The 27,087-nt window shown below is 36.7% G+C and overlaps 2 protein-coding genes across 2 annotated transcripts; one reads left to right on the top strand and one right to left on the bottom strand.

The window, feature by feature from the left end:
• The first annotated feature begins 4,287 nt into the window (after positions 1 to 4,287).
• Positions 4,288 to 24,886, top strand: LOC145765079 (adhesion G protein-coupled receptor L4-like). The gene is made up of 7 exons (XM_082576824.1): positions 4,288 to 4,465; positions 6,200 to 6,397; positions 14,388 to 15,097; positions 15,225 to 15,456; positions 17,205 to 17,380; positions 18,844 to 19,174; positions 24,660 to 24,886. The coding sequence occupies exons 1-7, from the start codon at positions 4,288 to 4,290 to the stop codon at positions 24,860 to 24,862; spliced, it is 2,028 nt and encodes a 675-aa protein (XP_082432950.1). The 3' UTR covers positions 24,863 to 24,886.
• Positions 24,184 to 26,482, bottom strand: LOC145781077 (coiled-coil domain-containing protein 172-like). The gene has a single exon (XM_082592830.1). The coding sequence runs from the start codon at positions 26,375 to 26,377 to the stop codon at positions 25,616 to 25,618; it is 762 nt and encodes a 253-aa protein (XP_082448956.1). The 5' UTR covers positions 26,378 to 26,482; the 3' UTR covers positions 24,184 to 25,615.
• Positions 26,483 to 27,087: the final 605 nt, after the last annotated feature.

Below are 27,087 nucleotides of genomic sequence, written 5' to 3'. Positions count from 1 at the left end.
TTGGAAGAGTAAGGATATAAAATTAGAAACAAAAAAGAAGCTGATCAAAACTATTATATTCCCAATTGCAACTTACGGATGCGAAGCATGGACAATAGGGTGGCTCGTTTTTGAACTTTTTTTTTAAATTCTCTCGGGGTAGAGTGAAAATGGTGCCAATAAGTGAGAAAACGCTCATGACAAAATTTGAGATTTGTAAAAAATTGTCTTCAGCCTCCTCATGGGGCCCAAAAATCGACAAATGGGGTCAAAAACGCATTTTTTTTAAAAATATTTTTAGTTTGGGTAGATAAAATATTGTTTAGATATATCTAATTAGCCTAAGAAAAAAAATTGAAGTCATTTCAACTATTTTTTCAGCTTCCTCACAGCTTATGAAAATTTCGATTTTGCTGAAATTTTCGCATTTTGTGGGTGGTTACATGATACATAATTGCGTTAGACATTTTGCCAGCTATGAAACGTCATTGTATTTCTCTTTATAGACCTGCCCTGAGCTGTTGCGTCATTTTTTAAGGAAAATGGGTTAATTTGGTAGGAAAAAGTGACGTCTTTTATTTGAATTTACGTCACTGACGAAGTTTGTAGTTATGTAACCACAAACAAAAATGCAAAATTTTCAGCAAAATGAAAATTTTTAGAAGCTGTGAGGAAGCTGAAGGAATAGTTCAAATGACTTCAATTTTTTTTTTTTAGGTTATTTAGATATATCTAAACAATATTGTATCTACCCAAACTAAAAATATTTTTAAAAAAATTGCGTTTTTGACCCCATTTTTCGATTTTTGGGCCCCATGAGGAGGCTGAAGACAATTTGTTACGAATCTCAAATTTTGTCATGATTGTTTTCTAACTCATTGGCACCATTTCCCCACTACCCCGAGAGAATTTAAAAAAAAGTTCAAAAACGAGCCACCCTAATGGACAATGAACAAAACAGACAGAAGAAAGATTGGCGCATTTGAATTGTGATGTTGGAAAAGGTTACTGCGTGTTCCTTGGACAGCCAAAGTAACAAATGAGAAAATTCTCGAACAAATTAAACCGGACATATCCCTAGAAGCTAGAATCATCAGGCAGAAACTTTCATATTTTGGCCACATAATGAGAAACAAATCAATGGAAAAAGACATCATGCTTGGTTTGGTCAGCGGAGGCTGTACCCCTCGACTGTGAAATCAAGACATCCATTCGTGCCAGCCGCTTAATTTCTGCTCAAAAAAGCTGACAAACAAAACATCTCTGCGGCTAATCTGGCGAACCATGAATGAAAATCTGACTGGAAGCCAAGTAGGCCTACTCCTAGATTCCATTCATTTATCTCCTCCGCCGACACCCGTTCATTCGCCCTGACACTACTGAGATACGCCTCTCACACGAGTGCGCCTCTAGTAGCCCCCCGATGTAGCCCAAAAACATTGTGAAGTGAAAGGATAGACCCTTGGCCCCAGAGGCTCATACGACCACGACCTCAACCATTGGCATCATGTTCCTCTATCCCATAAAAGAATTAAAGTATAGTGGTATTTTTTTTCTTGAAATCTTGATCAGAATTTATGTTATGACCATACTAATTTCAGTAAAGGAATTTTCATACTATATTATGCAGGTGAATAAAAAAATAACAGTTAACCTCTCAAGTACATGTAGCTTCACACAGAGTGAAATTTACATGCCTTTTGACTCTTTTTTATTTCTTTTAAAGTATTATTGACTCAAAAAGAATGTCTAAAAAGACATTACGAAAAGTAACTACGGACAAAGGCCAGTGTTTCGATCTTCCGATCTCTTCAGCGTAGTAAAGTGAAAATAGAAAGTTGTCTTGAAGCGTTGGTTGAGATGATGATTTGAAACTTGAGTGATTGTTGTGAGACAATGAGACTGGATTTAAGTTTTAACTTTGGACCTCAGCGAAACGTAGTTTTACAGCCTAATAGAAGTAAAACTACGTTAGGCTGTAAAACTACGTTTCGCTGAGGTCCAAAGTTAAAACTTAAATCCAGTCTCATTGTCTCACAACAATCACTCAAGTTTCAAATCATCATCTCAACCAACGCTTCAAGACAACTTTCTACTTTCACTTTACTACGCTGAAGAGATCGGAAGATCGAAACACTGGCCTTTGTCCGTAGTTACTTTTCGTAATGTCTTTTTAGACATTCTTTTTGAGTCAATAATACTTTAAAAGAAATAAAAAAGAGTCAAAAGGCATGTAAATTTCACTCTGTGTGAAGCTACATGTACTCGAGAGGTTAACTGTTATTTTTTTATTCACTTGTTGATTAATTCATATCAGTTTGTATCCTCTGGGGATCCTTCTCTTGTATCATGGGCCAATCCTATAGATGTTTGCTGGTACACCCCTTCATTTTCTTTGTATATTATGCAGACTTGACTAAAACGTTTAATAATAAACACAGAAGCATAGGCTATATAGTTTTTCGTGTTCAATTTATAAGCATAGTGTCCAGAGAGTAGGCTATTGAGCATAATTATGCTTTTCGTTTGAAAACATTAGCTGCTTCATCAAAGTTATGACGTCACTGTCACATACTTAGAGTTCATATTTTCAAGACGAGAGGTCTGAATTAATAAAATATATTGTTTATTCTATCACAATTCGCAGTTTCACTTACGCAGTGACGTGGAGGAAGTTGTCAAACGCGATGATGGGTATTTGCAGGCACAACTTTGCCTGTCAAATTTATAATCACTTTACTAAACCAAGGTTCAGCGTGACAGGAAGAAGATGATAACATTTTTATAAAGTTAAATGTAGGCTACTGATCGTAAGCTTGATGAAATTCCTTATTCAGAAATGTTCAAGCAGAAGATGCTAATCTTACTGACTGTGTTTGAGACTTCCTTGTTTTTAGTTTTCCATTCTTCTTTCGATTGCTAGGCCAATAGCATGCGTGTCAAACATCGCACAAATGGCATTTCCCATCATTTTTTTGATAGAAATCCACTGAACTTTGCGGGATGTAGGCAACAGTAAGCTTTTCCAATTTTTATCTGTGGAAGATAGCCTACTCCAAAATGTTAGGAATTAAAATATAGGCTATATCGCACCTTAGATTTACATTCTACACGATGCAAAACGTGGCTTAAAACACTTTGTGGATCTTTTTCCAGATAGTTGATTTCCTTGTTTAAAACTTTGCTTTGTTAATTTATAGTCTATAAATTTAAATATTCTTGAGTTTTTCTGGTGATTTTAAACGAGTTTAACTAAGACTAGTCAGGAGAGTTTAACAAAGACTAGTCTGGAGAGTTTAATAAAAATGGAATTTTTAGATTAACTTGCTTGTTTGCCTCCGCAACCACGTTTAATAAACTTAACAGAGTAAGAAAATGAAAATGAAATTACAAGCTTTAATGTTTGTGACTTTATTGGACTATTTTGTTTCAGGTAAGTAATAGCTTTAGGCTAATACTAAAGTAGGCCTACTACATGTTATGACGAGGACCGTTGGGGTTGGTGTATATGTAATCTGTACATCGCTGCAACAGATAGGGTGTTTTGACCGGTAGCCTATTATAGACACTTTTTAACATAAGACAATTTTTCCGAGAATCAGCTGACTGCAGTCATTGTGATTCTTTTAACACTCAGCCAGAGAGTTGATTCTTGCTTTGAACTTTGTTTGGAAATTATAGAAGAAAAAAAAGTAATGGCAGAGATAGAAATCAAACCCACATCATCCAATTGACTATTTTCCTAACCCTTAAACCGCTTGGCCACGCTGTCGACGGCGAAACATTCACTTGATTTAGTTTCTATCTATATCAACAATTCAGACGATTTAAATCTTGCCTTTTAAAAGGCAAGTAAACTTAAGCTGCTGCAGCGACCTGCAGATTACAAATACGCGGATCGTTGAGAGGACAATTTTGGTCCGGTACCAATGAAATCCTTGGGCCCCAAATCACAACTCTCCAAAAAAACGCGTTGTATCAAAAAATACGCGGTGGTTTCTTCAAGTTCCCGGGCCCCTTAGAAGATTGACGGCTGCCAATCCCATCCAGGCCTACTACAATCATCTCGGGTCCGAGTCTAAAAGTACCCCCTGAACTCTTCCGTCAACGCTACTGGTTATGATAATCAAGCTTATTAGGAAATACAGTACATCTTTGAAATAATTTTTGGATGAAGAAAAGTAGGCTGTTTTCATATCCAAGCGCTGGGAGAATTTCATTGTTTTTAGTTTCAAGTTTGTTTGTGTTTCGAATATAGCGACCTTTGATGTGGTATCTTACTAGTAGAGAACTATTGTAACTTTAGGAATGGAGTCTCGTCTTGAATACGAACTTGTCACCACACAAGAAAAAGTGAATGCATTTGAGGCCTGGAAGCACTGCTTGAATAAAAACAAGACGCTTGCTTCAATTCAGAACGCAAAAGAAGAAAAAACAATCATTGAAACTTTTCAGAAAAAGAAAAATGTCAGCATAGCATGGATAGGTAAACTAAGGTTTCCTCTAATAAATGCAGCTTGCTATCATAATGAATAAACGTAGCCTAATCTTTAATTCTCATAATAGCAATTGAGACCTAACGGACTGCAGCCTCATAATCATTATCAAAGAAGCTTAAACAAAACTGTATAAAATACACTGGTATGACAGCGTGATTTGTTAAATGTTTAGTATATAAGATCAAGGGTCAGGATTTGGGGTAGGCCTATAATTTTATGCCGACGTTGTACCACTATATTACCTTGATAACTTATTCTTTCCACAATCCTGACCATCTAAGCCTGTGGTCACAATGGGAGCCATGTAGTACAGTATCATATAATATTGCGTAATTATTGTATCTGCGTGTAGCCTATGTTGAATCCGAGGAAATATCGACAATTTATTCGGTAAGCTAGTAAACTGATAGACAGTCGGCTCCCAAAGCTCAAACAAAAATGTTGACTATATCAGCATCCCGGTAAGTTTGCACAGCCTCCATGAAACTTATGTTGTTTCATTTTCATCAGAATAACAACAATTTTTTTATCAAATTTATCGAGTGTGAGTGCAAAGTGTGAAGAAAAAAAAACTTTATTAAAACATCCTATATTCAACGTATTATGTAACCTACTTCCAAACCTATTAGAAACAAAATTCTTTCAACGCAAAATTTTTCAAGGTAGAAGAAAAACTTTTAAATTGTCTTTCCTTGGTTTAGAAATATTTTATCAGTGACTTTTTTTTCGTTCGGTTTTGAAGTTCAACATTATTCTTCACATTATGATTTATTTTGGCTTGACACCAAAAGAGTTAAGCTCAGGATGAAGAGCGCGGAATGCGACAGGAGATTCAAAGTATTGGCATTGTGCCCTGTTCGGGGAAGTTAAGTCAATTTATTTGTATCAATAGCGCTAAATAATAAACAGAGTGAATAAAATTCTTAAAACTATTCGTTGTACAGCGTAACTGGAGGTTAATATAAGGTCCAATCTGGATGGCAGCGAAAAATTATAAGCGGTCATCTATTAGTCAGTCACCACTCCATAACAATAAATCGAATTTACACAATAATGCGCATAGGTGTGTATAGAGGCAGACAGTGCCGGGTTTACCACTAAACTGGAAAGGCTGAAGCCTGGGGCTTCAAGATTTCAAATGTGCCAAGTAGACTATATTTAAAAAACATGTTGTGGAAATCTTCATCTGGTAATAGTTCAATTTTTCTGAAACGTAAACAATTCTAAAAGTAGGTGGATTATGGCTCATAAACCGGTCACAATGAAAATTCCGATTGTCTTTATTTTTCACGGAATGGAAATAACACTGCTTACCCTTTGTCCAGTCGCATAGATACAAATCTAACTTTTACGTTTTTAATTAGTGATAACTGTTTTACTGGAAATCGTATCAATCTGAAATTTCCTGACATCTCTATCTTTTTTAGTTAAATTGCGTAGAGAAAATTTCAGAAAAAAATCTTTACGCATTTCCGAGATAGAGGCCAGGTTGCGAAATTTTTTACAAAAATGGAAAAAAAAGTAAAATTAAAGGCCAAAAAATTCTCTAAGAACTAAATATGAATGGGCCCCTAATGAGAGGTAAGCCCTCAGTCGGGGTTTGAAAAATAGTAAATACGGCCTTGCATAATGTAGTCTAATCAGCTATTGATTAGGCTACACTGGTCAAGAAACATTTTGGTGCCAAGAAAGTTTTAACGGTTTTTACTTTAATATTACAGGACTGTTCAGAATCAAAGAGATTGGAATGATTGTATGGATGGATGGATCTTCATCAAAATACATTAAAAAGAAATCCGATTTGCTTTACCATGATGACACGTTTGGTGATTGCGCGGTACTTGAAGTCCCTTCAGGAAGGATCCTGAAAGCTGTCTGCAGCAAGAAAATAGATGCTTGTCTATGTCAATCTTTCATAGGTATTTTTATGAATTAACGTACAATTGCAATGTTATTTGAAAGATTTTGGTGAGGTAGCTACAGTATTTTGTTCAGATGTAGTTAAGTTGTATGTATATTATTCCTGAAGAGGACATCTCGTGATGTCGAAAACTTTCGATACTTAATTTGTTGCGTAGTTTTGTGTTTCTATATGTAATAAACTTGAAGATGTTAAACTTGATCACGTTACTCGGCTTCGTATGCCTATGATTCAACAAGACAAACTCTCTACCGAAGCTCTAGCTACAGTAATGGAACAACTAATAAAGGTTTATGACGATCAACGTTAGATCTCGTCTTTACAGTATTAGATATTGTTATGCTATTTTTGTAGGATTCCACAAATTTTTGAATTCAAGACCATCAAAGTAAAACATTCGGGAAAGTTTGCACTTTTTAATTTCTTTTGTGGATTGTAAAGTTTAAATCGCCCTTGTTGCACTTGCAAGTTTAACTGTAAGACTATTTTTTTACAACCCACGACATAAATTTTTGCTGTTTTATCGCTCTTTTCTAGGTTTGGTGGCTGTGAAAATTTAAAATATTGTTTTACAAACATTGTTTTAACTTTTATCGATGCATATTCTAATCCGGTGGTGTTCAAATGGCGGATCTCGATCCGGTTCCAGATCTTTTCCAATGTCAACGGAAAATATGGGATGCGAGTGGATGACAGTGAAGCATTTTGGTTTGGTGTGCTTCAGCATCATGCATTCAAAGACTTTGAAATCGACAAGACTTGTCGATTTATACCCTTACATGTTTATTGCCACCGGTTGGTAATGGGGTTGTGAAAAGGGAATTATTTTCTTTACTTTCAACAACAAAAACCTTATAAGCCAGCTAATTGAAAAGTTGTGAGCAAAATTTTATTTGGCATTTTTGACAAACGATTCGGCAATTTGTGAGTCGTTGTTTTCATTAATGAATTTTGTAAAAAAAGACAACCTAGAACGAGACTCACAAACAGGGATGGAGGAACCATTTTAAAAGTAAGTGGGCCCAGAGGCGCAGCAGTCAAAATCAATCTAACTTCCGGTGGGCGAAGCCCCCAGACCCCCTTTGGCATTGCTGGATTACAAATACTTCATATCATTTATACATTGACTTTTCATGATTGCCTTTCATACTAGCAAGCGAAAAGTTTCCATTTTTGGGCCCAATTTGGCCAAAACATTTACAAAATTGTTAAATCGCTTTATAGTGATAAAGCTTTGGTAGAGAGTTTGCTTTGTTGAACCATACAGAAATAAAACGTAGCAACCTTAGCGCGTTTAACATACTTTATTACACACAAAAAATATACCGTAACATAATTAAAATAAACTCAGACGTTTTCGACACGTACGTGTGTCCTCATCAGAAAACAACACATACATTGGTATGTCAACCAGACATTTGTTGACAAGGGCCGGGGAGTACTTAAATCTAACAACTAAAAGTGCAATTAAAGAGCACATCGCCTTTTGTGAAACGTGCACTGACAATGTCTCGATCAGCCAATTTAAAATCATCTTTCTAGGCAGGTCTGATTTTCAGACTAAGATCATGGAAGCCTTAAGAATCAAGCGTAACAATTCATCTCTCAACCGGCAGTTATTCGCCTGTGGCTCATCGTTCCTCTTGTGTGTGTTCTAATTGTTTGTCCAATGCCTGTAGTCTACACCTCATGTGATCTGTTTCCCACCACATAATTTACTCGTAATCATTCTCGTATCATTTGTTCAGTTTGTGCTTTTCAGTCCAAAGTGTCGTTGCAGTAACAGTGCAAAGTCAAATTTATCTTTCGATTTTTCATTTTATGTATATTGCAGATTTAATTCCTGATGTATACACGTAGGCTACGTGTCGAAAACGTTTGAGTTTATTTTAATTATAATATATATTTGTGTGTAATAAAGTATGTTAAACCCGCTAAGGTTACTACGTTTTATTTCTCTATGCTTTATAGTGCTGTACAAAATGGCGATGAACACACAAATAAAAAAGAAACAATACACACGCAGTTATAATACCACCTGGGATAAGTAATCTGCAGCATTATACAGTAGGCTGTGCGCATATGTAACAGCCGCAGCACCAATATGCAAATATAATACTGGCATCAACAATGCACAGCTAATTACCACAAAGTTTCAATACCAGGAGTACCGGTAGGCTACTGGTATATACACATATTTAACAGTTAGCAAAGTTATCCGGGAGTCACAGCCTGCAATATCGTGTGCATACACAACAGCTGCACCACCAATATACAAATATAATAGGCCTACTAGTATCAAACAACAACAAGGTTCCTTCAACTGTCACCTATAGGTCTTCTTCATCGTGTGTCACACGGCCGTAGCCCAGAGCATCACGCAGGCTCTTGCTCTATCGTTAAACTCGGCCAAATCCTGTGCAGAGCACCTTGCTTTTAGGTCAGGGCATTCGAGTAGATGTTGCATCGTTTGCTCCTGTCCGCAATTGGAACTTGTGCTCCCCATGGAATACCCCCAGTGTCTCATCAAGGTTTTACACCTGCCAATACCAGTTCGTAAGCGGTTGAGGCATCGCCAATACTTCCACGGTTCACGTTTTCCGGGAAGAAGGCTCTCCATGGGTGTGAGCTCCTTATTGGCCAGTGTCGGTCCGGCTGCCAGTCCCTCCTGCCATAGTTGAACCCGCACATTGGCGGCGACATCGTCTTGACCTAATGGGACAACTGAAGTAAGGAAACTTTTTCTTGACCTCAGACGCCTGTGTGCTGGAGTTTGGCCATACAGTGGGTGTCTCAAATCTATGTCCTGACAAGATCTTTCCTTTCTGCTGGTCACGCTTCTTCTGATGTTGGGGGGAGCAATTCCAGACAGAATGTGCAGCGACGTGATTTTGGTTGGTTTGAGACAACCTGTAATCAGACGGCAGCTTTGGTTCAATATGGGGTCAATTTTCTTGGCATGTGCTGAGCTTTCCCACACTGGGCAAGCATATTCTGCAACCGAATAGCATAAGGCTAAAGCAGTTGACCGTATTATGTCAGGGAGGGCATCCCAATCAGAGTTTCCGAGTTTCTGCAAAATATTATTTCTAGAAGCCACCTTAGCTCTTACTTTTTCGATATGGGATTTGTATGTGAGGGACCTATCTAATTTGACACCGAGGTATGTGGGATTGATACAGTGTGCCAGTTTGGTTCCATTCCAGGAAATGTTTAGTTGGCGTGATGCATCCCGGGATCTAAGATGGAATGCGCAGACTTGGGTATTATTGGGGTTGGCACGCAGGTGGTGGTCCGTGTAGTATGTTGCCAGCCCATCCAGAGCATCGCTGAGTACTCTTTCCGCGGAAGTGAAGTGTTTGTGTTGTTTTGTTATACACAAATCGTCAGCGTATATGAAGCTTCTTGTACCAGGATGGATTGGTTGGTCGTTTGTATAAATGTTGTACAAGATGGAGGCTAAAACACTCCCTTGTGGTAGACCATTTTTCTGCTGTCTCCATCTGCTATTTTTGCCACAAAAATAAACATAGAAACGGCAATTGCTAAGCAATGATTGTATCAGCTTAGTGAATCGAAAGTTCTCGGTGATATTGAGGATCTTTGATATAAGGAGACGATGGTTGACAGTGTCATACGCTGCAGATAGATCTACAAAGACAGCTCCAGTGACGAAACCCTCTTCAAACCCATTCTCTATGTGCTGTGTTAGATTCAAGAGTTGTCCTGTGCAGGATTTACCAGGTCGGAAACCTGCTTGTTCATTAATGAGTTGGTCTTCTATGAGAGGTTGCAATCGGTTTAATATCAGCCTTTCAAACAACTTGAACAAATGACACAGCAAAGATATAGGACAAAAGCTTTTAGGGTCAGTTGGGTCTTTTCCTGGTTTCAACAATGCAATAATTTTGGCTTTTCTCCATAGCTTAGGAATTTGGTAAGAGCTGAGGCAGTTGTAAAACTTTAGCAGCCATCCGAGAGCGATTGAACCGAAATGTTTAATTTGTTCAGTTCGAATTCCATCTAATCCAGCAGATTTACCTTGTTTCAGAAATTCAATGCCCTCCTTCAGTTCTTCAATTGAGAAAGGAGATGTTAGACGAGGGTTGCGTTCATTTTGAGGTCTTATTAGCCGGGGTTTAGACTGCTTTTTTATGTTATTCTTGCTTTTGCCATTTAGAAGGAGTTGATGGGCAATTTGATTGGCAGATACAGTGTAGTGGTGGTCTGGTTTAGTGTAGTCGGCCGTCAGCAATAGCAATTTAATTGTTTTCCAGGCTTTCCTACTGCTATGAGACAGATCTGTGGATTCGATCATATCTTGCCACATTCTTCTCTTTTCGCTGGCGATAGCTGCCATCACGTTTTCTCCTGCTTCAACTGTAGAGTGAGAGAAAGGATCTGATTGGAACTTTTCTTTATAGTCTTCATAGAGGTCTGCTGAGTCTGAATTCAGACCAGGGATGTAACGTGTCCTACAGCCTCTAGGAATGTTTTGTCTTGACGCTCTTCGTACAGCTTCTATAAAGTCAGGGTATTTATGTGATGACGTGTGTAAATTGGCGATGTGGAAGTCCAGATCTAAAGTAAATCCCTTCCAGTTAGCTTTTGGAAAGTTGTATCGTCGTTGATATGGGACATCCTTTGGAGTAACAACTGCCTTGATTCGGAGGCGGATTGGGCGATGTTGAGTATGTGGGATTGATCCAATATGTGCTTCACACAGCCCATAGTGATGGAGTGACTTGCAAAGATGAGGTCCGGGTTTGAGCCTCGTTGCCATCTTTCGCTGTTAAAGGAAGGGGACAACTTGGGGTCATGTATGAGCTGCAAGTTATTATCGTCAGCCCATTTTTCAACAGCTTCTCCATCCTTAGTGGTGTTTCTATAGCCCCAGCTCGAGCTGTGGCTGTTGAAATCACCACTAAACAAGCCAGGCGTACTGCTATTTTGCACCATCAGATCGTTTGCTATGAAGGGTTCATTTGGGGGCTTATAGACAGATGTTTATTCGATGTTATATTAGACAGATGTCTATTCCATCGAGGTGGAGAGTCAGGCATTCGGTGTTATTGCTATCATCGAACGAAACTGAGTTAATGCGTGATCCAGATCTTACGTACATAGCACTGCCATATTTCCTATGAGGGATTTCGTTGACGAGGTCCATTCCGGGTATTCTTGGCCTGTGGTGTGTAGCACTTCGGTGGGTTTCCTGTAGGCAGAGGACATTGCATTGATGTTGCTTGCAGAGTTCAGCAAGGATGGCTGATTTTGCTGAAGAAAACCCTTCGATATTGGCCGAGCTCACCGTTAGAGCAAGCCCTAAAAAGGGCTGGCTAGGCGTTAGAGTAGGCACGGTTGTCGTGTGACGTGGTGAAGACATTGGTTTCACTTCTAGTGCTTGTTAGCTCTGGTCGAAGTTACTTGTAGGGAAGGCCACGTAGAGGCTGTCTTCATCTTCCCCGTGACTGCTACACCTATAAGTGACTGCTACTGTATTACACTTGAAATTTTTTCCTAAAAAAGTTAATAATACGATCATTGAAAGCAATAATTTATTGGCAAATTTATTTGAGATCAACCTGATCGATCAAGTTTTTGTGAATAGTTTCAACTGCTCTTGGGTTTATCTGCTTTTTAAGTAATTTTTCACTAGCCTGTGGCACGAAGAAGACCTTTTTGCAGTAGCATTAAACATAGAGATTTCCAGGTAAAACTGCATCAGTTTTGATAGATTTATGTAAATATTTTTTCTATTTTAACAGCTTGAGTTCGTTTTCAAGAGAATTAACATCAATATTCCCATCTTGCCTGGTTTTTAGTGCCTTCTTTTAGAGACAAAGTTTGCTGCATCCTCTGCCCTTGCTGCAGCTAAAATTACTTTCTCTATATCACAAAAAACTGCAGGTTATCTTGGTCAAATCTTTCGCTACCTTTTCAAAAAGATTTGGCTTTCAAAAGTGAGTGAGCCAGGCCCACCCATAAAATAAAGTAGGTGGGCCCAGGCCCACGTGGTTCCTCCATCCCTGCTCAAAAATGCTCATCTTCATGAACTTTTGAGGATATCAGCAAGTGACAGAAAGCCCCGATACGATGCAATTGTGAGATCTAAACCAACTCATCATTGTTCTCACTGAAACAACCTTGCAGCGGTATCACACTTCACTTTTGACTTTTACAAAGTTATTACTATGTTGTAGGGTACATTTACATAAATAAAGTACCATATAAATTAAAGCATGTCCAATATGTTTACTCTTTGTATTTAATGGTTCGTCATGTTGTCAGGTTTGGCTGTGGTGGATCATGGCAGAAATCATTTGAACACCTCTGTTCTAAACCTTTTGGTTTTGCCATCATTCCCTATTGTTGGTGTCAAATTCGTGTGTTTATTTTGCCGTTCTCTACATGTTCGCATCTGCATGAAAAATTAAATTAAATCGAATAAGAACTTTTTTACAGATTCGGCGGATTTATCTCTAAATAAAAAGAAAACATCTGCTAATAAGAAATCAAGAATCATCCCCAATGATTTATTATTAACATGGAAAAACCAGTTTTTTCTTGCTGTGAACAAGTCGATTACATATAGTCTTGACTCGCCTAGATTGGACATTCCAAATCCTACACATTCAAACCAATTTACTCACGTTTACTTCGTCACACCAGAAAGCAATGAAAACAAGACTTTAGTGCATTCCGGAAGCGCGGAAGGAAAAGACATAAAGCACCCGCTTCCAACAGAGCCTGCTTTTGACATAGGCCTACCTTTCAGTTCTGTCAGTAGCCAAAAAACACTTCACCATACCACGAAAGCAAATGATTCAAAACCGGTAACTGAAAACTCCAGCAAGATCATGTCTGCGACACAATCCGCCACTTTCTATTTCAATAATCAACTTTCTACTTTGAAATTGGATGAGAGACAGACGATGTCAAAAACTTTCGTTCTAGAAGAGGATGATTCTACTTTACGAATCCCGCGTGGTGATGAAGAATTGTTCAATAAGGGTGTAACGTCATCAACTTTCTTGAATCCTCCGTTCAACGCATTCAGAAACAATTCATCGACTACGTCAGCAGAGAAAACTCCACTATATGATTTTAAATTAAATCCGACGTCTGAATTAAGAATTCAAGAAACTCTTGTCAGTGCAGAATTATCGACAAGGTCAATTCAAACCGAAAATGTTACAAATTTTTATGCTAACGACATTGATTCCTTTAGTGAAAGAAATCCTTCTGAAGGAGATTCTCATGCTACATCAGAAGTACCAATGTTTTCTTCAGAAAAATCAACATCGCTTTCAAAAGACTCATATGGTAATTTTCTTATTACCGTAGTGTATGAGGAAATTGTAGAAAATTTTAATAAGGGCAATGTAGTGAATACTCTACAACAGGGTTACTCAACCGACGGACCGCGGTCCGAATCCGGACCTTCTGGGTGTTGAAGGTGAACCTCGGTCTTCTGGAAGAATAACCTCATTGCACATTTTAGGGCCTCTTTGAACATATTTCCATTAGGGAAAAGCAATTTTTTGTGATATCCAAGGAGTCGGCAACCATTGGATCACGGCTTAATATTAGTGAAAATAACTTTAATTTCAGCACAAAGGCACAAAAAGAAAAAACAAATCTTATTAATATTCTAAAACAAAATACCAATGTAGAACAGAATATTTGTCCCAATGTATGAAAAAAAAATGATTGCAACAGTATTTTAACTGTTGTAGCTTAAAGTTACCGAAATATTATGTTTTTAATTTGTTGAGTATGCTAGCTTACCTAAGTCGTAACAATAAAGCGGGAGGCTTGAAAAAATTTTCACAACTTGATAACTTCAATGTTTGCATGTTAGGTCGAAAATAAATTTTGCAACCTGTTCAGTATTATTATTTTGACAACAATACTGTTGCAAAATATTTTGAAAAACTATCAATAAGTAAACTTTATTTCATATAACGTCATTTATTATACTGCAGCTCAAGTCTTGTTGGCAAAGATGACTTTTGAAAGATATTCTGAAACAGAGGAAGCGATACAAGCACTTCGTCAGCTTGAAAATCATTACATCCAGCTTGCACTTAATTACAAAGAATTTGATTTACACGATGAGTTTCAAGAGCTTCACATCACGACCAGGTTAATTGGAGATTCCAAAAGCTTTTCAAACCTAACATCTATAACGCATTTCACATCAAGCAGTCTTGACAAAATCTCCTCTTCAGATCCAAAGAAAGGTGATGAATTGACAGCTGTGGTAGCTCATGTTCACCTTCCCTCATCTACAATACAAATGTTTAATGACAATTCAACGACAGTTAACGCTAACGATGAAACGAGAGACTTTGTTTTAAACGATACAGGACTAATGACAATATCAGCGATCCATCGTGCAAAGAGGAAAGTAATGAACTCCGCTGTGTCTTTTACTATTGTGCCTCCTAACGTCCCTTCAATTGAGTCTGTAAGCTCTCGATCAAATGCAAGTCTATTTGAGAGTCAATCTCTAACAAAAAGCATTGGATTTGTCTGTAAATTCATAGATTTAAAAAAGAAAGCTTTTTCTAGCCAAGGATGTGAAAGCAAGTTTTCAAATGATCCCAAGTCTGCACACTGCAAATGTTCTCATACAACTGCTTTTTCAGTATTGTTATCAGTAACAACTTACCAGATACCTTCTCAAGTAAAGGTAAGAAATTTAAAAATAAGTATGATTTTAGTGTATTCTGTCAAAAAATGGATAAAAATAAATTATTAATCGGTTTGAAATTTTTTAAACCGATAGGTTGTAAATTATTTATTATTTTCTTTTTCAGATTGTCAGCTTTGTGACACAATCCATATCAATAATATTTTTGATAGTGACGCTAGTTGTCCTAACAAAGGTGAAAGAAAAGATAAGAAGCGATCGCACACCAGTGCAAATAAACCTTACTTTTGCGTTGCTGCTACTGCATTCCATTTCAATATGTCACGACATAGCGTTGTTACATAACCGATCGTGCGAAATTGTTGCTGTCTTGACGCATTTTACTTTGCTCGCTTCAGGTAATAAGGATTGAAAAAACAAATGTAGGTAACAATCCAGAAAGAAAAAATCTAGATAAAAAATATCTTCAATGCAAAAAACCCTTAATGAAAAATATGCAGGAAAGAAAATATTCCGAATGAACAATAGGCTATCATCCATAGCCTACAGGAAAAATGATCTATACACTGGTAGGTGGCCTATAGTATTTGAAGGAAAAAGTAGTCCCCACTTATTTAGCCCAACTCGGGACCGGGCGATTTTGGGCTTAATAAGCGGGTGGGCCTGATAGCCGTGAATGTAAATCGGTGAGTTGCAGTGACCTAGAGTACAACTGTACTGGACATAAAATATCAACAGCATTACGAAATCAAGTTTTGTTTTTACCGTGTTAGCCTATTCAAAATGTCGTAAAAAGTTTTATATGATGATCATAAGGTCAGCTTTGATCAAAAAAAAACAGCAATAGCTCTAAGTTCAATTAAATTTGCAGAAATGAGAATGCTACGAATGATGTGTGAAAAACCTTAAAGAGAAAACTAGTTTTGAAATTTTCATCATGATCGCTTTGTTCCTTTATTTCTTGAGACTTGGCGTTGGCTCTACAGCTTCTACTGACAGGAATCCCCAAGGAGTTGCTCCCCTCGGTCAGTTTTAGGCCTCCTGATGTTTTTTCGTAATTCAAGTTTAAGCTATAGGCTAACCATGGAATAAAACTCCCCACAATATTTTAAATACGCTAACTTGGTGAAAACAAAATTTGCTGTTGATATTTTATTACACACTTAGACAGTTCCAATACAATTGCACTCCAGTCCACTGAAAATTACTGATTAGACCTACCTTCAAATGCTGTTAGTGCTAGCCAACTGTCACGATTTCTTTCTATCTCTTACCAGGAAAGAGACTCGGAAAGGTTTAATGACGTAGTTTAATGGGATATTACCGAAAGGCAGTCAATTAAATGTCGAATAGTTCTACTAGTGAAATGATACATGAAAATTCTTCAAGGACTTTAACGAAGTTCACTCACAGCTTCTCATGTAACTCTAATTTCGATCACAATTTATATCAGCACCAACTCTCACCTACTTGTATTCAATTACTTCAACTCTTAATCAACAATAATCTCTGCACCTATTACCAACTACTACAACAACAATCTACAACTCATAATAAAAATCATTTTCGCAAATTACACCACTATTTATAGCAGGTTGTTTGGTCTAGTAACTTCGAGAAGGTTACTTAATGATCGTAAATGATCGATACGATTTGTTTTGGTTTGCCAGGTTGCTGGTAAATACGCTTCTAGCTTCTTTGGAAAGAAGCTAGAATGTGGATTTTGTTGCTTCCTACTTCATATATGGTTGAAAAGGGGTTTTCGTCTGTGATATGGATGCTTTCAAAGCAAAAAAATTGCTTGCTAGTTCATAAATGGAATGATCTTCGACTCTATATCTTACGAAGATGTCGCCAAACATTTCAAAATTTGTGAAAGTCGCCAAGCTCATCTATCCCATTGAACATTATCATGTTACTGTCAATTTCGTTGATTAAATTCCCAAAACCAAATTTGTTTATCACTCTATTATCAATGTTTATTTTACTTGACAGAATTAGGGGGCGAAATCTTATTAAGGAAAAGGGGGCGATGGACTAAAAAAGTTTGAGAAACACTGCTATAGGCTATAGCCTAGCTATAATTAAGTTTGAATGTAGTGTAGGCCTATTACAAATGACACCAACACCATTTGACTATTTTCAGTATGCTGGATGCTTGTAGAAGGAATCACGCTCGTAACAAAGACTTTGAAAAGTGCTATGGTGAAGCAAAAGCAAAGAACAGTTTTAGCTATGCGTTATGGAATAGGTTGGCTTCTGCCGGCTTGCATAGTTTTGATTTCTGCGTTAATTGGCTTTGCCACTCAATCATACATGAAGGTGAAGTGTTTTTGTACTAATCTGTTGCCAACAATACCTACTTTACGTAGCCTACAGTAAGACAGATTCAACAAATTACTGTAGACCTAGGCAGTTAGCTGCATTCGTGCATTGTTTCTACAGGCTTTCTTACCTGTGGTTCCCAAACTCGATTGTTGACCCCTTTCCTCATGCCTGCTTTCATGAAGCATTGGTGTGGGTGTACCACATCGATAAGTTATGGAAAGAACAAAAATGTTTAGCCTACGTTTTCTTTTTCATTTTAAAGTTAAGTGCGTTCCTAACTTAGCAACAATAAATGAATTTTTTCAGAAAATATTGTAGTAGGCTAGCCAATTAAATATTTTATAACCTGCGTTGAGACAGACACATACAAATATCAGTTGCCCAATCAGGGCCGTTACTTCGTCAGTTGGGGCCCTGGTGCTAACATCCAATGTGGGCCTTCCCATTTTTCTGCTGTGGTCTACATATTTTCAATAAATATAGGCTACTTGCTTTTATTTTAACTTAAATTCTAAATTCTTGCTATTATTTTTAGTGGCGTTGCGTGACCATTTTTTTGGTGCTTACTTTTTCAGTAACCTTTAATCATAATTGTAGTCTACTATTTTTTTTTCTTGATACCGACACAAAACTGCAACCGGTGAGCCTATTCTTGTAAGGGTTATCTAAACCTCAAGAACGTATCATGTTATGGAGTTTTATAATATAGCAACTTTAAGCCTAAAAAGTTTAATAAAAGTTAGACGGCAGTTAATAAAACTGGAACTAAAAAAGTACTTTCACTGTCACTGAGTGGTTATAGCTAAGAATTGAAACTATTGCGTTACAAAGTGATAATTGCGGAAAATCATATTTGATTCGGTATCAAACGGTAGCCTATAAGTTTCATAAAAAAAATCAGCGGAACCAAATACAAATATCTAGTGACTAGAGTATGGGCCCCTAAGTAGGCTAAACTACGACAAAAACCTCAAGCAATATAAAATCCTGCACGAAAAATATTATAGCCTAAGCTACGTGCAGACTTATGACAAAATAATGGCAACTTTACTTGAGTTCAATATTTTTTATGAGTTCAATATTTTTTCAATACATGAGTTCAATATTTTTTAATAACATTTAACAATGTGGGGCCCCGGTGCATTACACTGGCCGTAGTTACAGCCCCGTGCCTAATATATTTGTAATAAACAAAGAACTAAATTAGTGGAAGACAGAAAGTCTGGTTTATGTTGGGCAGGCTCTAATTTATTAAGTTTGTACCAGGAGGGTCAAACGCAGGTGTAAGGCGACACTTTTGAAACATTTGACTCGCCATATAGCCGGTTTCTTGTGTTTTTTCTTCAGCTACACTTTTGCAAAACATATGATTGAAAAATAACAGAATGAATTCCGCAGTCTTCGTAATCTAAATGATGTTTATTTATTTGCTGTATGTAACGTATATGTTGTTGCAGGAGAATCCAGCTTACACCTACACACTTAGTCATAAACAGTCGATTAAAGGTGACATTCGTCAATATAATCAATGCTGGATTGGTTCAAAGCCTCTGCTTGTTGCATCGGTTGTTATTCCAGTTGTCCTTATGTTAGCTGTCAACACTATTATTTTGATTCGAATGAGTTTCACAATCTTTCGAATGAACACCACAGCAGATAATTTCAGGCCATCGAAAAAGAATTGCTCGTCGACTTTTCGCCATTCTCGGCATTTAAAAGCAACAGTAAAGTCTGTCACCTTATTGCTTCCTGTTTTGGGCTTCCCATTAATTGTTGGACTTTTAGCAGGTAAACTGCGTAGTCTTAGGCACCTACAACTGTGACGAAGCAGAGAATGGTTCAAATTATCCTGGTTGAACTAATGTTGTTGGCCAAAAGTAGTCTAGAATCTAGATAGTTGCTTCCATCATTTAAAATGTTGTGTTCACTTACGAAAAGATATTTAACATGGTGGCCTATTAGGCTACCGAGTGGCGTATTTTGTATCGGATCTATATCTTTTTCAAGTATAAAAATTATAGGCTAGTGCAATAACCTCGCTTATTAAGCCCACGGTTAATGGGCCTATCCGTGAATAAACCCAAAACTATCCTGTCCCGAGATCGGCTCAAATAGCGGGGACTAGGCTACTGTATTGCAAAAAAAGGCATTGTGTCAAAAAGTAGGCCTACTGAAGCCTAGTCAGTAGTCAAACGTTTAAATATTCAACTTTGTTGTTTATTTTTTTTCATCAGTTTTTGTGACTGCTGTAACTTCTAACCATAGCCGTAGGAGATGGGGGGGCAGGGGGGGCGGTCGCTCCTCCGCTGAAAAAAAACACCGCGAATTTGGGCAAAAAACTGCGCTTATTTGGGCAAATCAATCTTATCGTGATGTTTCGACATTTTACCAGTTTAGAAAGTTTACGTAATTGTTATAATTTATGAGATACATTAATATTTTCCAATCAATTATTATGTAAAATGCATTTTCATCTATTTTGAAAATTGTTGCATGTGGTACGTATTGCAATTTGGGCAGAATGATAAGTTTCAATTCAACACCTGCAAAAAGTAAAGTGTAAAAGAACATAATTGGCAAGCAAAGTTAAGCTTATTAGTACTGATATTCACCAGCATGTATATACATTGTACATAGGCTGTATTTCTTCACAGGTGAGATTTGTAAGCTTGCTAGGCAGCCTACTAATAACCTTAAATGATTTTTACTTTATGTCCTACTAATGTAGTTATTTCTAAAATTATATTTGGGCAAAAATGTCCAGTTATTAGGAAAATCAATCTTACCATGAGTTTTCAAAATCTTTCTAGTTTAGGAATTTGTTTATAGTGTTGCATTTTGTATGAAATACATTAACATTTTTCTTTAAATGTTAAATGTAGTGTCATCAGTTTTGGAACTTTTGTATTTGGTATATTGCAATTTGGGCAGAATGTTAAGCTTCGATTCAGTATATATCTGCAAAATGTAAAATAATGCAATTAGCAAGCAGAGGTAAGCTATTACTATTAATACATTATAATCATTAGGATATATATATATACACTAGATTTCTTCATTGGTGGAATTTTGAAACCCTGCTGGGTAGTCTACTGGTAATCTTATGAGGTTTTTTGCTTCTTTTTCTATATTCTACTGATGTATTTATTTGTAAAAATATTTAGGCAAAAATTTTCAGTTATTGGGCAAATCAATCTTAGGCTACTATGAGTTTTCAACATCTTACCAGTTTAAAAACTTTGTATTTTGTTATAGTGTAATATTTTGTATGAAATACGGTACATTAAAATTTTCCCATGAATGTAAACTGTGCCATCTTCAATTTTGGAAACTATTGTATTTGGTATGTTGCAATTTGTGGAGAATGCCAAGCTTCGTTTAGTATATATCTGTGAACTTTCCAGTGTTTGATTTCATGTTTTTGTGAACTGAACTGAACTTGTGGGCTACAGTTGAAATGATTTCTATAAAAATTATTTTTTGTATTAACTGCTGTTTGTCTTTGCCAGTCCTAGGGTTGATATGCTCGGCTATTTACCATAATGACACAGTACATATTATAGTAATCAATGATCAAATATATAGGAAAGTGTTATGTTGCTTTGGCATCCAATTCATGCAGTTAATATATCAGGCAATGTAGACAGTATTGATGATGTTGTCTGTATTTTCTGGCAAGGATTGAGTTTGAAGTTATTACCTATATGAGTTATTTTGGTTCAGTGCCTGTGATTTCAGTAGTTGCTTCATCATGAATATGAACTTAGAATATCTTGGTACAGTAATGATGTTAATGAAAAACATTGGCTATAACTTCACTGTAATATGAGATCAATATTCATACTAATTAATAGCAATTTAGTTTTGTTCAAAGGTGCAAATTTGATGTGCATAGTATGATAAACTGTAGAATTCTTTTCAGGTTGTAAGGTTTTAAGTAGCATGGATTAAGTAATGTTACTAGTTCGATAAGTAACTAGGTTGTCATTTGAGATTTTTTCAATGCAAATTTACGAATCTTGACTCTTGATTTTTTGAACTACAGTATCTTTATAATGAAAAGATTCAGCTACTTTTGGTCTGGCTTTTTATTGCAATTGAGCTAGAGATTTTGAAATGATCTGATGACATGGATATTTAGCCACTGTTGTCCAGTTATTGTTGAATTCTCAGTTTAAATTGTTGTTGAATAGGGTGGGCCGTTTTTGACTTTTTTTCGAAATTCAAAAACAGCTAGTCATAAAAAGTGGCACATGCATGAAAAAATTACGTGTGCAAAATTTTATCAGTTTGGGGGTGCATCTTCTGCCCCCGCAGGGGGGTCAAACTTTCAATTTTTTGAAAAAAAAGGGGAAATTTCATTTTTCGTTTTAACATAATTCTTTTTATAATTTTTTCTGCTGGCTAGTTATATTGTAAGTGGGATGTACCCAGAACTTTCCTATGTAAAGGCATGTTCGAAGCTTAAGGTTTACTGCCCCCGCATCGACGACCAAAATGCTGAATTTTCACTAATTTGAAATGCTATTTTGTCATTGCTCAATAAACAAACTTGTCGCAAAAGGGCGAGATGGTGTTAACGCTGTACGCTCATTTATGTTCTGTCCACTAACTTTGCAGGATGATACGAACTGACAAACTATAAGACGTAGTCTTACTTAAACTAAAAGCAATAGTAGCCTATACGTTTGATCAGTTGCAGCTATAAAACGCAACCTATAATTTACTTCAGAATAAAAGCAATATGATCTGCCGGTTCCTTAAATGGAATGTAGTGTACAGTTCCACGTGAATTGTTATCATGATTTTGCTTACACAAATTTGTCATTTACAAACATTTACAAATGTTTTCAGGATGGGCATAAAACGCATTCCTCTTTATTACTTTGTTGAGGATATTGGGGGTTTATTCGATAGCTTCTGAGGAGAGTGTAGAATTTTAAAGAAATGTTTTTGGCCATTAGTGAAATTGCTTTCCTTTATCATGGCAAACCATACAGGAATATAAACATTCATAATATAGTCCACACGTTCCACCAATACAGCTGACGGTTCGTTAGATGCAACATATAAACGTAGGATTATATTGGCTGTGGTCAACCATCTTGAGTGGTTCATCATACCTGGACTCCTATATGCGAAATGAGTTGATATATCTCCAATTTTTACTGCTCTGTGCATGTGTAGAAGATATTTCTGGTCAGTGCTGAGGTCATTTTCATCAATTTCAATCTTTGGTGCAGGAACTGCTTTATATTTTACAACATCTAGTTGTGTGACAGTGGCTCGCTGCTTTATAATGGGCCCAGTCAAGCTATCAGGTCTGCTAGTATTGCCATATCTTTTATAAGATGCCTAAGAGGCAATTCATTACTATGGAGTAGGCATATTAACCATTGAAGTGGCTTTTGGAAATGATCTTCCAGGAGCTTTATCACGACGCCTTTTTGACCTGTGTTTATTGCGGTTTCATCGCATCCAATTGCCATTACATTATCGTAGCTAATTTTATTGGATCCAAGATATTCAAGAATCCCGGTAGCTATTGACACATTAGATCAGTTGGCTGTAGTAAAATGACCAATGAAATGATAACTTGGCTCCTCAAGTAAAGTAATGTGTTCTTCAACTGCGAAATGTTTTCGAAGTAGCCCAGCAATTTCATTTTGTTTGATGGTTTAATCTTTTTTGCCATCAAAATATATGCTTTGCAAATTTATGCACATCATAGGCCTACTTTCCATTTGAGTTGTAAACCTCATTTTTTTTCTCGCTCTTTTCACTTTGCTTTTATCTATGACTCATTGAGATTCGCTATCCGTTACAACTCCCGCATCTTGTAGAAATGATGAAGCAATAAGTGCTGCAGACCTATCTGATATACCAGTACGATCGCATGATTCAGCAAATACTACTAAACTGGAAGTAACCTTGCTTTTTCTGGGGTTTTCCGAGGCAAAACTGGGTTGATAATCAAAATCTTCGCAGCGTTCTTTGGATGACAAAGTTTCTGAGCTTGAATAAGTTAAAGGTGTCTTAACCAAAGCGCTACTTGTGCCTGCTCCTGGGTCTTCACGTAAAGAACGGAATTGTTCTGATCTTGCGACTCTCCTCGAAAAACATTTAAAATTAGATTTTGTGGCCGATTTATCATGTTTATCAATCACCATTATGCGAGTTGTTCTTTGATCAAGAAGGAACTGTTGTTCTGTAACAGGGACATGATTTTCTTGCGGGCAAATACATTGCAGAAAATTGGAACACTTAGGCTACAACAACCGATTTCAAATATTTTTACTTTGCAGATTCTTTCATTTGGTCCAAATTTTACTGAAATTTAGGCCCACCTCTACAATTTGACTTCAAAAGGTTATTCATTTTTTTGTAACTCTTTATCATAAATATGTACTGATGTTCGTACCTCAATCATATTATCCTGCAAAGTTAATGGACAGAACATAAATGAGCGTACAGCGTTCACACCATCTCGCCCTTTTGCGACAAGTTTGTTTATTGAGCAATGACAAAATAGCATTTCAAATTGATGAAAATTCAGCATTTTGGTCGTCGATGCGGGGGCAGTAAACCTTAAGCTTCGAACATGCCTTGACATAGGAAAGTTCTGGGTAGCCTACATCCCACTTACAATTTATAACTAGCCAGTAGAAAAATTATAAAAAAGATTATGTTAAAACGGAAAGTGAAATTTCCCCCTTTTTTTCAAAAAATTGAAAGTTTGACCCCCCTGCGGGGGCAGAAGATGCACCCTCAAACTGATGAAATTTTGCACACGTAATTTTTTCATGCATGTGCCACTTTTTATGACTAGCCGTTTTTGAATTTTGAAAAAAAGTCAAAAACGGCCCACCCTATTGTTGAATCCAGGTAGGCCTAATATATATTCATATTTTTGTGCCACAAGAAAATTATTTCAATTTGATGGTTTATTTAGTTTAAAGTTAATTTAGCCTTGTTTTGCTAAGTTAAACGTTTTGCTGCCTGTGTTTTTGTACACCGCCAAGTTGATGACTGTGGAGTTCTTAGACTGCACTATCTCAGAGGTTGTGAGTAATTTTGTGTTTTTGAAAATATATAGGCTACGCAAAGACACAATTTGGGAAAAATTTGGAAAATTTGGGCAAATTTTGTTCGCCCCCCCAAAATGTTTTACTCTCCTACGGCTATGCTTCTAACTACCAATCGAAACAAACTTTTTTAATAACCAAGAAAAAATGCCCACAATCAAATAAACACGCTAATTTTTTTGCAACAGGTGTCAAAGAGTCCTCACTGGTATGGATGTACATGACCAGCATTGCGAATGGACTTCAAGGATTTTTTTTATTTGTGATTTATTGTATTCGAGGAAGCGAAGTTCGAAATGCGGCTGTGAGGACATGGAGTCATTCACGAACATATTCGCATGCTGATGGAAGACCAAAAGAAACTAAGTCTGTTTCCGTAATAGAAGAGTAAATGACACTAAATGAATCTGTAAACACAAGCTGCGCGGTGAAAGTGTAGGCTGATAGCCTACATCAAACTTGTTGTTTTATCAACGGACCTCACGATGGAACGAATGAAAGTTTCTGTTGAATAAACTCTGCTTTTCAACTACACACATAGGCTACTTCGGCGTAGGCTTATGTGTGGTGATCTAATTTCATACCCTTAGAAATAAAGTATTGGTTAAAATCTTTGCTTCTTGTCATAAGCCTAGGCATAGGCTACCAGAAAACCAAACTTTATAGTGTGCTATTGCATTGAAAAGCTGATCGAAAGCTCACATGTTCACCAGCACAAAATAATTATCGATGGGAAATCATTGGGCTTCCAAACAATTGAAAATAAAGAACTTGAACTGAGAATCAATAATAAAGAAGTCAAATAAAAGTTGAACTACTGTAGGCGACTTGACCTACTGCAAATAGGCTACTCTAAGAACAGGAATGTGATTTAAATGTAGATCAACCTTGCAGAAGTTAGTATAGCAACAACTAAGGCAATTCAAACGATTTTTAGAACATATTTTTGTTCTAAATATCCATAGACAAGGTCTGAGTAAATGGTAAATTGTCTTGTTTCGATAGCTTGTTACAACAAAATCACCATTTTTCCGTCATGTAACGCAATAAAATCGAGGATTTTTAGTCGAAAGGAAACGAAATGATTTGAAATAACTTTTATCCAAAATATCTTAGTTACAATCTTTTTACGCTATTTCGGACTTTATCTTCTGTTTTCCATCTGCTGCAATTGTGCCAACTCAACTTGAAGACGAAAAATTTCATCTTTTGCCGATTTACAAGCAAGAGCCTGAAGTTCATTTTGTAGCCGACAATATTCTGGTTCGCATTGTTGAGACTGAACAATTGCCTCGATTTCTTTTTTCTTCAGCTCAGCTGATTGTCGTTTTTTATCTAATTGCTGATCGAGTTCGATAATATTAGCTCGAAGGTGAGATAATTCTGCTTCTAAACAAACTTTGTTCTCAACCATTGAACTGAATTCACTTCTTTTAAGTTTTGCATCGTTCAATTTCAACAAAATCGTTTCTTCCTCTTTTTGCAAAACTTGAAGTTCCTCCACGCATCTCTTCTGACAGTTTTTTGCTTCTGTACTAACAAAATCAAATTTTTTTGTAAAGTTGTCAAGGTCGCCTATAAACTTGTCAAGCTTTTTTTCTTTGTCTTGGCTTGCCTCGCAAAGAGTTATGTTAGCTTCCTCGATATTCTTTTTTAATTTATCTCGCTGAAACAACAAACTATCGTACTGTTTGGTGAGAACTTCTTGCTCAGCTTGTTCTTCATACAGCAGGCAAAGATTTTCCTGTCTCATTTTTAACTTCGCCTCAGCAATGAAGTTTTCTAAATCCTCTGCTTGTTTTTCATAAGACAAAATTTGTCTGTCAACTTCAATGATTTTGGCATGACGATGTTCAGCATTTTGTTCGGACTTCAAAATTTGTTCAAACAATGTGTCCAAACTCATGCTTCACTTGATTCTTAGCTTACGTTTGTGATAAACCACTATACAGTACTACTAAAAAATAAAAGACCTACCTACTTAACATAATAAAAGTAGACTTTGTCATTAGCCTACATAAACTGTTTAGGAATAATTTTTTACAAAAATTTAATTCTAAATAAGTTAAAGACTATATAGCCTAGTTTAATTCTGCATCAACAAGAAATAAAACATTTCGCGCAAAACACTCTTTTAACGCAAATATAGGCCTAGTTCCTACTTTCCTAAATACCTCAACTGATTGTTTTACCCTTAGGCTATTGAGATTTTCAGAGTGAGATTGGTGTCAGAGTGAAATAAGAGTTTGGAGTCAATATTCCCCAAAAAAATTGGAACAGGAGTGGAGTTGGAGACACAAACTTCGGAATCGGACTTTAAGCAAGTCCTTTCTGGACTCCTGGAGTCTAGAAAACCTAATTCCGTACACCTCTTGTGTAGGCTATTTCTTTGCAAATTTCCTCAAATTTGACCACTCTGCAAGGTGTTTTTTCAATAATGGTGTTTGGTTAAGATCAACTTTTTATTAAAACAAAAGCGTTTTGAGGCAACGTTTTTTCATTGAGAAAGAAATAAAACAGAATGTTGGCTCATATTCAAGTAGAAATATTCCAATATTATATTTGAAAAACCTTCCAGGTATCCCATAAGGGTGCAACAAGCTGTGAGATTAGCTA

This window comes from Aplidium turbinatum, chromosome 1, assembly GCF_918807975.1.
Source record: "Aplidium turbinatum chromosome 1, kaAplTurb1.1, whole genome shotgun sequence".
In the NCBI taxonomy this organism is placed as follows: domain Eukaryota; kingdom Metazoa; phylum Chordata; class Ascidiacea; order Aplousobranchia; family Polyclinidae; genus Aplidium; species Aplidium turbinatum.
The sequence above is the reverse complement of the archived record's forward strand: the minus strand, read 5'-3'. Positions and strand labels throughout refer to the sequence as shown.

Bases quoted from the DNA above. Each gene is read 5' to 3' on its own strand.
- LOC145765079 (XM_082576824.1), top strand. From the start codon at position 4,288: ATGGAGTCTCGTCTTGAATACGAACTTGTCACCACACAAGAAAAAGTG. The intron at 6,398-14,387 runs GTATTTTTATGA...ATTATACTGCAG, and splicing joins TCTATGTCAATCTTTCATAG to CTCAAGTCTTGTTGGCAAAG. The intron at 19,175-24,659 runs GTAAACTGCGTA...TTTTTGCAACAG, and splicing joins AATTGTTGGACTTTTAGCAG to GTGTCAAAGAGTCCTCACTG.
- LOC145781077 (XM_082592830.1), bottom strand. From the start codon at position 26,377: ATGAGTTTGGACACATTGTTTGAACAAATTTTGAAGTCCGAACAAAAT.